General features: G+C 43.3%; 1 protein-coding gene across 1 annotated transcript in view; it reads right to left on the bottom strand.

Moving 5' to 3' along the window:
• ANXA11 (annexin A11) overlaps positions 1 to 14,584 on the bottom strand; it is a 93,318-nt gene that overhangs the window by 43,825 nt on the left and 34,909 nt on the right. The window contains exon 2 of the mRNA XM_077453991.1: positions 6,404 to 6,480. Within this exon, the coding sequence (XP_077310117.1) occupies positions 6,404 to 6,455 (52 nt within the window). The 5' untranslated portion in view covers positions 6,456 to 6,480. The remainder of the gene's footprint in view (positions 1 to 6,403; positions 6,481 to 14,584) is intronic.

Genomic DNA, 14,584 nt, shown 5'->3' with positions numbered 1-14,584 from the left:
TCAGCAGCTACAGTGCTTGGATACTTACCTGTCCAGGGTGCCCACGATGCCCCCCCCCCCCCCCCCCCGAGGCCGATCTGTCCCTCGTATCATGTCCCGGTGCCACCATCCTCACTAAAGGAAACAGGCAGTGGAGCCTTGCAGCTTCACTGCCCATTTCCTACTGCGCATTTGCGGGTTGCTCTGTGCTTTATGAATGGGGTGCGTTGTGTTCTGGGACACACACAGTTCCCAGAACACGCCACGCCCCATTACACAGAAGACAACGCGAGGAGGTGAAGACTGAAGATCACAGTGAAGTAGGAAGAGGCACATTAGGAAGATCTGCCTAGCAACAGGGGTTTCTGGTAAGTTAAAAAAAAAGTCTTCAAATTATTATTATTATTATTTTTTTTTAAAGAATATTAATGCAATTTGTTTTTTTTTTTTTTTTTAGGGTGGCCCTCCACTTTAATAATGCAGCGAAACCCCACAGCCAGGAAGTCAAAGGGCTTCACAGGAAACATTCTTTAGATCAACTAGTTTCAAGCTTTTACCTGGCCAGTACCACACTACCTGTATTTGGCCCCTTTCACATTGTCGGACCGTTCAGGTCCGCCTGTCAGTTTTGACGGCGGACCTGAACGGGCGCTCCATGCTAGTCCATGGAGCGACGGACGTCACCGATGACATGCCCGCTGACATCCGACCAGGTCCGATCTGCTAAAATCAGACGGATGCCCATACGTTTGCATCCGTCCCTGACGGATCGGATGAGATCTGATGAAAACGGACATGATGTCCAATTTCATCAGATCTCTCCATAGAAACCAGCGGCGTTTGACAAGCCCCTCCCCGCTCAGTGAGCAGAGAGGGACCTGTCATCCGACGGCTCAGCGGAGATCAACGGTGAGTTCTCCCACTGAGTTGGCGGACAGAGGTGGACTCCGTGGAAGCGGATCCTCCTCGTGAGAATGAGGCCTTAGAAGGCCACCACTCAGGATGAAGAGCAGCCAGCAGTAATGTCAGGCGGGGGTGGGGATTAAATGTCCCAGCAGATTTTAGAAACACTAACAAACTGAAGTCAAACTCCAGCTCACACTGCAGTTACAGATATAGTATTTTTCCTTCTGGGCTAAAGATTTTACATGAGTATATAAAGGCTGATCATTGTAAGCACCCGACATTGGTAAAATGGTTTGTTTCAAGGCTGATACATTTTCAGGAGAGCTTGTTCTGTTGAATAACAGACCTACTGACCAGATCAAAATAGAAGAAAGAAAGCCTAAAAAAGTAAACAAATGCAGCCACCACATCTAAGAATTGGTAATAAATGTTTGCTTTGGAGTTTAATATATCTCTTTAAATCATTGCCCTCAGCTCCTGTCGACCCCTGAATACTATATTCATATCTATCTCGAATACACAAAAAACGCACTTTAACAAAAGTCCAAAAAAAGAAGTCAACCTTGCCAATAAACTAAAGTCTTAGGGCCACGTTCAAAAACGCACTGCAGTTGCAAACTGCAGAGGGTGTTAAGTTAACGACAACCCAAACGCAGGTTGCAAATACACAGAGTTTGCCTGCACTAGATTCAAAAGTACCATGCGATCCGGTTGCAGTGAGTTTTCAAAAGTAGCGCATTGACTACTTTTGGTGTGGTGCGATGAGATTTCAGCCCATTGAAAATGAATGGGCTGAAATCACATCCCACATAACTGCACATTTGTGTAAAATTATTAAAGATGGGGCTGTGTCAAGCAAATAGATAGGAAATATGTGAAGCTTTAACACCCCTTTCACACTGGAGGTATTTTTCAGGCGCTTTATCACTAAAAATAGCGCCTGTAAAAAGCCTCATCTGCAATCCCAGTGTGATAGCCCGAGTGCTTTCACACCGGGGGGGGGGGCTGGGCTGCGCTGGTAGGACGTCAAAAAAGCCCTGCAAGCAGCTTCTTTGAGGTGCTCCTAAAGCGATCCTGCCCATTGAAATCTAAGTGCCTGCAAAGCTTTTAACCCTTTATTCGGGCACTAATGGGGGTTAAAAGCTTTTCGGGGGCCCACTAGTGCCCGAAAAGCGCCAAAAAAACAGTAAAGCGCCACTAAAACTAGCGGCACTTTACCACCATCACCCGGGTGCTGGCAGTGTGAAAGGGTGTATGTGTATGTATATATATATATATATATATATATATATATATATATATATATATATATATATATATATATATATATATATATATATATATATATATATATATACACACACACATACACATACACACACACACACACAGTGCCTTGTATCGGCCCCCTTGAACTTTTCAACCTTTTGCCACATTTCAGGCTTCAAACAAAGATATAAAATTTTTATTTTTTGTGAAGAATCACCAACAAGTGGGATACAATTGTGAAGTGGAACGAAATCTATTGGATTTTTGAAACTTCTTTAACTAATAAAAAAATGAAAAATGGGGCGTGCAAAATTATTCGGCCCCCTTGCGTTAATACTTTGTAGAGCCACCTTTTGCTGCGATTACAGCTGCAAGTCGCTTGGGGTATGTCTCTATCAGTTTTGCACATCGAGAGACTGAAATTCTTGCCCATTCTTCCTTGCAAAACAGCTCGAGCTCAGTGAGGTTGGATGGAGAGCGTTTGTGAACAGCAGTTTTCAGCTCTTTCCACAGATTCTCGATTGGATTCAGGTCTGGACTTTGACTTGGCCATTCTAACACCTGGATACGTTTATTTGTGAACCATTCCTTTGTAGATTTTGCTGTATGTTTGGGATCATTGTCTTGTTGGAAGATAAATCTCCGTCCCCCAACAGGTTTTCATCCAGAATGGTCCTGTATTTGGCTGCATCCATCTTCCCCTCAATTTTAACCATCTTCCCTGTCCCTGCTGAAGAAAAGCAGGCCCAAACCATGATGCTGCCACCACCATGTTTGACAGTGGGGATGGTGTGTTGAGGGTGATGAGCTGTGTTGCTTTTACGCCAAACATATCGTTTTGCATTGTGGGCAAAAAGTTTGATTTTGGTTTCATCTGACCAGAGCACCTTCTTCCACATGTTTGGTGTGTCTCCCAGGTGGCTTGTGGCAAACTTTAGACGAGACTTATTATGGATATCTTCGAGAAATGGCTTTCTTCTTGCCACTCTTCCATAAAGGCCAGATTTGTGCAGTGTACGACTGATTGTTGTCCTATGGACAGACTCCCACCTCAGCTGTAGTTCTCTGCAGTTCATCCAGAGTGATCATGGGCCTCTTGGCTGCATCTCTGATCAGTCTTCTCCTTGTCTGAGCTTAAAGTTTAGAGGGACGGCCAGGTCTTGGTAGATTTGCAGTGGTCTGATACTCCTTCCATTTCAAAATGATCCCTTGCACAGTGCTCCTTGGGATGTTTAAAGCTTGGGAAATCTTTTTGTATCCAAATCCAGCTTTAAACTTCTCCACAACAGTATTACGGACCTGCCTGGTGTGTTCCTTGGTCTTCATGATGCTCTCTGCGCTTTCAACAGAACCCTGAGACTATCACAGAGCAGGTGCATTTATACAGAGACTTGATTACACACAGGTAGATTCTATTTATCACCATCAGTCATTTAGGACAACATTGGATCATTCAGAGATCCTCGCTGAACTTCTGGAGTGAGTTTGCTGCACTGAAAGTAAAGGGGCCGAATAATTTTGCATGCACCACTTTTCAGTTTTTTATTTGCTAAAAAAAGTTTAAAATTATCCAATAGATTTCGTTCCACTTCACAATTGTGTCTCACTTGTTGGTGATTCTACACAAAAAATTAAAATGTTATATCTTTATGTTTGAAGCCTGAAATGTGGCAAAAGGTTGAAAAGTTCAAGGGGGCCGAATACTTTTGCAAGGCACTGTGTGTGTGTATATGTGTGTAATATATATATATATATATATATATATATATATATATATATATATATATATATATATATATATATATATATATATATACACACACATACATATATATACATACATATATATATACATACACACACACACACACACACACAGGAGTCGCTATGGGGTGGCTTTTGGGGCTATAGCCCCGAGTCTCTGCAGGGGGTGGCTCTCTGGGGACCCCGATGTAAGGAGGAGGCTCTCTGGGGACCCGGATGTAAGTGGGGGGCTCTCTGGAGATATATACTCACACGTATATTACATGTGTATGCCCGTCCAAGTGTATGACTTTCTTTACTACACTGCTATGAGCTCTAGCCCCAGATTTTTTGTAGACCTAGCCCCTGTAGGCGTGTAATTATATATATATATATATATATATATATACACATACACACATATACACACACACACACACACACATATATATACACACACACACACACACACACACACACGTTTGCTCTACACTGCACATTTGAAATGGGTGTGTACAGAGGGATGAAACAATGGGCGATTGGTTAGCTGTATCCTTCACTACAGTATTCAAGGCATGACAGCTGTGAACCCCAAAGTGACGTAATACATGCAGCTTCTGTGTCCATTAGTCGCCAGGGGAACGCCCAGCTAATTTATCTGAAAGCCGTTTGCCAGCCGTTAAAAAATAAATAAATAAATAAATAAATAAATAAATAAAAAAAAATCGATACCACGCTCACAGCTGCAAGGTACATTAGGAGACAATGGATTAAGCATTCACATGATTTAGGAAAGGTGAATATACACTCACCAGTGCCACACAATTTATTGGCTATGGTACAGTTAAAGAAATCTTGTCACTTTCAGTTTTACAATAATCTTATAAGATAATGCGATTCTTGTCTGAACCCCAGCCGGTTCCCCACATCGCATGAGTGTAAAATGGGGACTAAGGCCTTATTCACACCTATGCAATTTTTGTGTTTTTTGCATTTTGCAGATTCTCTCAGCAACTATCTTCATTTCAGCATATGCACGATGCCGGGTGTGTACACTGCACTGTGCATAAGCTGCAGTCAGTGTACATGTAGCGGCAGCTCCTGAAGAGCAGGCGCTATGCGCTTTTCAAAGTCAAGGTTATGCCTAAACTGCAGTTTGGTTTGGGCACAACTGTCTAAATTCGGACTTCAGCATCAGTCTGACTGGACTATGAGATGTTCAGCCTGGCCACAGGGGGCACTGTCTCTTCTGGGAGGTATGAAACTATGGTCTGGTTAGGTGCTTAAGTTACTCTTGGAGCCCGCCCAGTGAGAGTGGCGCTCTTGCTGTGCTTTCAGGGAGAGGGTATTTAAGATGCAGACGTCACATGTTTCGGTGTTCCGGTCCAGAAGGATGTACTGACTTCATGGTCCTAGTCCTCCTGACCAGCCCCCAGGAAGGCTATGGCCTGGGGTGAGGATCCACCCGATCTTGATGTCTCGGGGCTGGCTAGCCTGAGGCAAGGAAACTAAAGGAGGATTCTGAGGTGGTTGGGTGCCGTCTCCGGTTTGGGAGAGACCCATTGACTTCAAACATTCCAGGGGAGGACTCTTCAGAAGAAGACCACGTACAGGTTGGTTTCTTAGTAAGAGCCTTGAAGGGCTGAAGTACCCAAGAGAATCCAGTCTGGTGGATATTGCCAAGCTGGCTGAAAGATCCAGCTATCCCACGAGTGTTCTTCAAGTTTAGTTTTCCTACGTGTTCTACAACGTCTGTGGCAGAGACATTATCTTGTATGTTCTACAACAACGTCTGTGGCAGAGACTTGTTCCTGAGTTAAGCACCTTGTTGGCTGCTCGGCCTTGTGAGAGAGGGACTGTCCAACTTGAGTGATCATCCAGTTGTGAATGGCTTTTCTCTGGATGCAGTCAAAGTAAGCAAGTTCTTCAACATTTGACTTTGATACTAAGAGTACCTGAACTTCCTTTCCAACCCTCTGATCTCAATTTAAGAGACTGTTTAATTGTCTACGTTTTGCAAATAAAATCCATTCAAGTGGATTTGTTGTCAGTCTCTCTAGTTACTGGGCCATCTACCACGGGACACCCCTAGATGTGAAGTGTGGAGAAAAGAAGGTAACTGTAAGCCCAAATCTAACCAGCAGCTCCTTCGGGGGTAGTGCTACATACAGATTACAGGTTTAAAAAAAAAAAAAAAAAAAATAGCAGCAGTTTTTTTTTGGCAAAAGAGACTTTGTTTTCTAGAAAATTGTTGCATTTTAGAGGTACTTCCATTTAAATTTCAATCAGCAATTTGATCCCTCAGCCAATACTAACCTTTACACTAATATATTCAAAATTCAGAAAAGAAAGCATTTTCTACTAAAAAATTCTAAAACATGACATTTTGATAAAATGTCCAATACAAAAGCAAAAAATTAAATGTAAAACCCAACTATAATCATTACACAATATAAGTAAATACACACAACATTGCAATATGAATACAAGGTGCCCAATGCCTTACCTGTAGGGATAGGGGGAAACCCGCCCATTGAAGGATAACCAGGATAACTCATGGCTTTAGAGATAACGCCTCAACACCTGAAGAGATAACATCAAATGTTACATGCGATATTAAATACCTTCAAATGTCACGTGTATAACAAGCATTATACTATAGGCCTAATTTAATCGATTATGTTGATTTGTTGTTTCTGCCCTAACCAGGGTAGACATACAGAAAACATTGAATCTTCCTTTCTTACTTCCTCAACATCTAATGACCTCTGTTAGTTTCGTAGTCTGAAGTGCCCCCTTACTCTGGTCATTGGTAAAGTGCCCCCTATACATTGATGGCTGATAAAATTAACCTTTACGTTGGTGGTCTGCAAAATGATCCCCTAAAGTTGTGGTCAGTAACTGGCTCCATTCATTGGTGGTCACTGAATTTCCCTCTGAATGTGGTGATGAGTGAAGTGCCCCTTTGTGTGGCAAGTAAGGTCCCCGCATAAGATGAGAGAAGGTGCTGCCGCTGGCTTTGGGGTTTTTTCTCGCAACCAGTGTGGCTCCAAAGACATTTACCCCTAGGTTCTGCGTCATGTCATCAGATGACATGGGATTTACTTTCATTACGGAGCTACCAATGTATTTAGCAGGTTGGCAGTCGTGCAAAGGTCCCTCAGAATCTGTGGGCCCTAAGCGGCTGCCCCCAACCACTCCAATTTATAATCTGCCACTTAGCTGAGTAAACTCCATGCAGGTATCCAAAGACGGGTCCTGAGAGATTGGGTGAAAGTTCTTTGATGTCTGCAGGCACCGTAAAGGCCCAAACACTTGATCAGACTTTTTGACAACAAACATGCAAATTGGCTGTTTTGGAGCAACATCCGACCGTGTGTACGCTCCATCGGACAAAATTTCGGTTTTCATCGGGCTTTTGTTGGCTGTGCGAACGACAAACTTTCTGGCAACAAAAGTCTGATGGAGCAAAGTCTGATCGTGTGTACAGAAAACCATAGGACTTTTGTACAAACACGCATGCTCAGAACCAATGCAAAAGATCAGAAAACAATACAGAAGTTGACCAAAGGTGGCGGTAAAGAGCAGAAAAACCACGTGATTTGGTGAAAGTTGGCTGAAAAAGTCCTGCCGTGTGTATGCATTACAAGTTCACGGCCAATGCCCTTTGTACAAAAATCCACAGGAAAGTTTGTACAAAGTCCGATCGTGTGTATGAGGCTAAACATGCAAATTAGCTGTTTTGGAGCAACATCCGACCATGTGTACGATCCATCGGACAAACTTTTTTGGTTTTCATCGGACTTTTGTTGGCTGTGCGAAGGGACAAACTTTTTGACAACATAAGTCTGATCGCATGTACAGAAAACGATCGGACTTTACAAACACGCATGCTCAGAGCCAATGCAAAAGATCAGACAACAATACAGAAGTTGACCAAAAGTGGCGCTGGAGTAATTGAACGTCCTCTTTTGAAGTGATGTCAGTACATTGAAACGTCATTATGAGGCTTAAGACTACCAAGGCTACATACAGCAGAGATAACCCCACATTCACAAGCCTCATACACACGATCAGACTTTGTACAAACTTTCCCGTGGACTTTTGTACAAAGGGCATTGGCCGTAAGTTTGTATTGCATACACACGATCTGACTTTTTAGGCAACAAACACGAACATAGTGACGTTTCAACGTACTGACGACACTTCAAAAGAGGACGTTCAATTACTCCAGCGCCACCTTTGGTCAACTTCTGTATTGTTGTCTGATCTTTTGATTTAGTTCTCAGCATGCGTGTTTGTACTTTGTACAAAAGTCCGATGGTTTTGCGTACACACGATCAGACTTTGCTCCACATTGGACTTATCTTGTTGAAAAGTTTGTCCATTCGCACAGCCAACAAAAGTCCGAAGAAAACCGAAAAAGTTTGTCCGATGGAGCGTACACACGGTCGGATGTTGCTCCAAAACAGCTAATTTGCATGTTTGTTGTCACAAAATCTGATTGTGTGTACGGGCATATAGAAGCATTTACTTTCTTTATGCTCATTTAAAAGAGCAAACCAGGCAAGATACGGTGCGACTAAAGCCTCATACACACGAGCGGACTTTGTACAAACTTTCCCGTGGATTTTTGTACAAAGGGCATTGGCCGTGAACTTGTATTGCATACACACGGCAGGACTTTTTCAGCCAACTTTCACCAAATCACGTGGTTTTTATGCTCTTTACCGCCACCTTTGGTCAACTTCTATATTGTTGTCTGATCTTTTGCATTGGTTCTGAGCATGCATGTTTGTACTTTGTACAAAAGTCCTATGGTTTTCTGTACACACGATCAGACTTTGCTCCATCAGACTTTTGTTGCCAGAAAGTTTGTCCGTTTGCACAGCCAACAAAACTCTTATGAAAACCGAGAAAGTTTGTCCGATGGAGCGTACACACGGTCGGATGTTGCCTTAAAACAGCTAATTTGCATGTTTGTTGTCAAAAAGTCTGATTGTGTGTATGGGCCTTTATAGCACTGAGCAAGAGAACCAGTCATATTCTAGAACACAAAGTTTGATAGGTCCACAGAGAATCCAAGGCTTAGGCTGGCTTCACACCTATGCAAATTTGATGTGGCTTACACGCATCCAATTTGCATTACATTTTAAAATACGTTCATTTGAATGAGGCTGGTTCACATACATGCATTGCATTCGCACTCCACATTGCCCAAAAAACATGTGCGCTTTCTGGGCATTGCGATGCGAATTGCAAGCACATATCTTCTATGGGAACGCATTTGCAGATGCATTCCTTTGTGAACAAGATAAAATCCTGACCCGATACTGAGGCAATCCTGATCACAAACTGATGTGAAAGGCTGAACAACTACTTTGTCAATTAGCTGTGAAAACGGAGCTTCAATGCGCGCTGCACATGTCTGAACCCAGCCTTAAAGGGGTTGTAAAGGTTTGTTTTTTATTTTCTAAATAGGTTCCTTTAAGCTAGTGCATTGTTGGTTCACTTTCCTTTTCCTTCAATTTCCCTTCTAATGCCGCGTACACACGACCAGACTTCGAGGGACTAGGTCCGACGGTCTTTCGCCAGAGTTCCGACTGACTTTCTGAATGAACGGACTTGGCCACACACAATCACACCAAAGTCCAACAGATTTGAACGTGATGACGTACGACCGGACTAGAATAAGGAAGTTCATAGCCAGTAGCCAATAGCTGCCCTAGTGTCGGTTTTTGTCCGTTGGACTAGCATACACACGAACGGATTTCTCGGTCCGGCGGAAAAATGTAAAGCATGTTCTATTTCTAAAGTCCGCCGGATTTTTGGCAAGCAAAGGTCCAATGGAGCCCACACACGATCGAATTGTCCGATGGACTCATTCCGTCAGACCTTTGCTGTCAAAAAGTCTGGTCGTGTGTACGCGGCATAAATGTTTTTTTCTTTGTCTGAATTTCACACTTCCTGTTTCTCCTCAGTAAACTTCACACCATCATCCGAGCGGTGTTTAGTCAGCCAGAACAGCTTACTGAGGAGGAACAGGAAGTGAGAAATTCAAAGAAAACAAAGAAAAAAAACATTTAGAAGGGAAATCGAAGGAAAAGGTAAGTGAACCAACAATGCACTAGCTTAAAGCGGTAGTAAACCCGCATTTTTTTTTTTTTTTTTAAAACCTGCAAAGCAAAAGGCATAATGAGCTAGTATGCACCGCATACTAGCTCATTATGAAATACTTACCTTAGAACGAGGCCCCGACATCTCGCCCGATCCACGCCGAGGAAGCCGACATGCTCCCTCGGCGTCTCTTCCGGGTATCGCGGCTCCGGCGCTGTGAGTGGCCGGAGCCGCGATATCGTCACTCCCGCGCATGCGCGCGGGAGATTTAAATCCGGCCGGACGAGCGCTGCCGGATTTTCGCGGAGAGAACCCCCTTGTGCGCATGCGCCGCTGCAGTCAGCGGCGCATACCGAGGGGAATATCTCCTAAACCGTACAGGTTTAGGAGATATTTTTTTTACCTACAGGTAAGCCTTATTATAGGCTTTCCTGTAGGTAAAAGTTAAAAAAGTGGGTTTACTTCCACTTTAAAGGAACCTATTTAGAAATTAAAAACGGATCTTTACAACCCCTATAAAGTCCTACAGGAACCACCAATAACAAGCAGGCGGCATGAACGGGTGGTTCCAGGACACAGCTGGAGCCATAATCCAGCTTCCTGGTTTTGTCTGCATTCTCCATATCTGTCATTACTTGCAGACACTCCTTGCAGCTCTGCTCTGAAAAGGCCTGGCGATGCCTGTGGGCCTAATGCACTTAGGGAGTGATCCTATGAAAATAGCTACAACAGCTGCCAACAACACTCCACTCCCACACACAAGCTTTGCAAAACACACAAATATCTAACCTACCTAGTTACCAGCAAACTTTCCGGGAAGAGAGAGCGCACGCTATACACACCCCTAAGATGTTCCCTTGTCTGGGCTTCATGAAGAATTTATAGACCATAAAATGATCAGTTATAACCACAGATCCTTCCATACACTTTGTATGCAGGAAAAGCAGTGGTAGAAAAGGAAACAAATACAATGATTTAAAACGCTGGAAAACTAGTTCTGTATAATATAGACACGTGATCAAAGGCAGGGGTGGACTGACAACACATTGGGCCCCCGGGCAATAGGAGATTATGGGGCCACAGAGTATACACACACACACACACACACACACACACACACACACACACACACAGTATACACAGACATGTTTCTATTGGCTGAGAAGGTACTGGAGAGGTGGGGCAGCTATAATCTCGTGATTTTTAGACCAAAAGGATGTCCGTAAGGGACATTTCAGAGACAGATGGTGAAAAAAAATTTTTTTTTACATCTGTGTCCCATGTGGGAGATTTCTCTTCGCTTCCTGTCCCACAGCCAAACAGGAAGTGAGAGAAAATGCCTGCAAATTAGGCAATTCCTTGCCCCCCCCCCCCCCATTGGAAGATTTCCCCTCTATTACATTTCTGGGGACATCCCAAAAGTTGGGATTTTCTTTTACTTTCAATGATGATGGTAAACATGACAAATAGAGAAAGTGAATCTCCCGAATGGGAGCACAGATAGCAATAAAAACCTAATAGGTGTTCTAATTCCTCTGACTTTATCCAGAACTGGAAAAAAGTTTTGTCTTTAGTTTTACTTTAACCCTGAAAAGCCCACACCTTTGAATCGCAAACATTGTCATTACATGCAGTTGTGCCCCCCTTCAGCGAAGGTACTGTCCATAGAAAGTGACATGGGGTAGAACATTTGCCATGGCCACGCATGTGTACAGCCTTGTCTGTCAACTTACAGAGGGCCTATTATTCTGCCCTCCAGCTGCTTACGTGAATGAGCCTTTAGAGAGATTTACCCAAACTTTGTCACATTGGATCAGGAGAAGACTAGAACCCGTCAGATTTGAATTGTGTGTCCCTGTTACAGGTTTTCACTCATTTCTATCTGTGGAAACCGCTGCCAGCAGGACAGGAAGGAAGGAAATGTTCTCTAACAGCGCAGTAAATACAAGACAGGAGTTCTAATCCTTTCCCACTTTGTCCAAAATCTATGAAAACTGTTTTTGGCTTTAAATATGCTTTAAAGTGGATGTAAACCCTCTCCTATACCCAGTGAAGTGAACAGCCTCAGATAATACAGAGATGGAACAAATCTCCCTGCATAAGTTTTACATGTATATCTGCTGTCTTCAGCTTTCTATACCCTATAGAAAGCACACATTGTTAGAAAATGTTCTTCCTGTTTCAGCAGTGGGAGGGGAGTCTGGGCTTACACTGCGTGTGAGCTGATTGGAGGAAAGGCACACACCCCTCCTTCCACATAGGCAGAGGAACAAAGAAACTTGCAGAGCTGTACTGTGAATAGACAAGCTCTCTGCTCATCGGTTGGAGAACTTGTCAGAAGTTATCATGCTGATAACAGAGCAGCAGAAAGACACAGGGCTTTGGAGAGAGATAGGTAAAAGCTACAGATATGTGTGCCCAGGTCAGATTTCAGGAATGGGGTTTACATCCACTTTAAATAATAGCTTTATTTATGAATGTCTATACATCTGGCCAAAAGGAGAGGAAAAGAGGGATTGGATTCTGAAAGAGGCACCATTTGGATCTATCCAACACTCAGGCTTCTTAAATCCACAACGTATCAGAAGTCTCACAACTACAAATAATTCACCAGCCTTCTGCCCCCTTGGCACCAGTCAGTGCAATTTCATGTGCCGTTTGCCGAAATATGTGCGACCGACAATGCAAGTCGCATATGAAAGCACCAAAAATAGTGCCGGAACCTTTTCAAAGTTGGTGCAAGTTGGAGTTGCACCAATTTAAACAGTACTACAGCCAGAAATAGGGTGAGACGTCATGCAACTTTTATTTGACAAGTCGCACCGATGTGAACGGGGGCTAAAACTAAATGGATGCCAACTGCTACTACCGATATCACTTAAAAGAGAAGTATGGGTTTTATTTTATTTTTTCCCCCCCATTTATACTTACCTAGGTGGATGCAGCATTGGTCCAATGCTGTATCTGTCCCCCAGTGCCTCTGAAATGCAAACCGAGCGATCGAACATCACCAATCACTCGGTTTGCAGAGCACCATGAGCAAAGAAATGCAGACTGTCAGTCACAGCTCTCTGCTCTTCTCCCTCCCCACTCACTGGAGCGCTGAGCAGTAGAGGGGGCGGAGCGACCGTCTCCGGCACTCAGCAGCTCGCCGACAGGCTGAGATGGGTATCAGTCCAAGTGCTTGGCGGATCCAGACTTTATTGTAGGGATGGACAGATTTCAGCTCTCTGCTGAAAACGGGTCACTGGAGTGCAAAACTAATTGCACTCCTGTAATCCATAGGAGAGGCCCAGCCAAAACGATCTTTGGCCAGACTTCTCCTTTAAGCCTAATACACACGATCAGCAAATCAGACGAAAAATTCTGCTTTTGAGTCGATCGTACAATAATAGAAGAGCAAGACCACTCGGAAACTAAAGAATACATTACAATACTTCCAAAGTTGTAACACGCAGACAATCATTTTTCTGAGATTTCTCATTCGTGTGTAGGAGGCTTAACACATACTAGATAGATAGATAGATAGATAGATAGATCTGTATATGTCAAAGTTCAACACTGTTATCAGAACTGAAGATAAAACATTAAACTCTTCCTGTGACATCCATTGCTACTGAGTAGCATTATATCAACGTTCTTTCTGGAGTGGAGAGATTCTGGAACTACATAAAAGAGGTCAAAGATCGACGGGGTGCGGAACATTTTTATAAAAAGATAACCTAGCAAGACCCTATTAAAAAGTAAGGATTGACTAAAAACAAAAAAAATAAAAAAAATATATAATACAAATATCACTGTAAAAATAAACACATAAACTACCTTTTTAGATCCATTGTCAGGGCCATACAAATTTTTCATTTCATTGTCAGATGGACCAAAAAAAAAAAAAAAAAAAAAAATCCATAATCAATGTATGCCTAGCTTTACTTACCAAAAATTGAAGAGACCTTGTCACCAACTAAAAATGCAGATTAGTGCATTGAAAAATCAAGTATTCAAATGTCTACTTGCGTACTTTGCCCCGGCTTGAACATTTTTATTATTTACTTGCAGGCATCCCTTTCAGGTCTAACAAGTTCAGAGCCACGGAACTTGTTAGACCTGAAAGGGATTCCTTCCTTCGCTCTGCTGGGTGCTGCCTCTGAGGTCTGCGAGTTCATTCCAGGAAACAAAGGAGGGTTGTGGCCCTGGATGCAATGCATGTCAGGCACAAGGTTGTACACATGCATGGCCAAGGATGCAATGCATGCCAGGTACAAGGATATATACATGCATGGCCCAGAATACAATGCATGCCAGGTACAAGGTTGTACACACGCATGGCCAAGGATGCAATGCATGTAAGGTACAAGGTTGTACACACACATGGCCCAGGATGCAATGCATGCAATTTACAAGGTTGTACACACGCATGGCCCAGGATGCAATGCATGACAGGTACAAGGTTGTACACACGCATGGCCCAGGATGCAATGCATGCCAGGTACAAGGTTGTACATACGCATGGCCGGTTCAAGGTTGTAAACACGCATGGCCAAGGATGCAATGCATGTAAGGTACAAGGTTG

This window comes from Lithobates pipiens, unplaced genomic scaffold, assembly GCF_037356315.1.
Source record: "Lithobates pipiens isolate NorthernLeopardFrog02 unplaced genomic scaffold, aLitPip1_a1.2 Scaffold_25, whole genome shotgun sequence".
NCBI lineage: Eukaryota > Metazoa > Chordata > Amphibia > Anura > Ranidae > Lithobates > Lithobates pipiens.
This window is presented reverse-complemented; position numbering and strand designations above follow the sequence as displayed.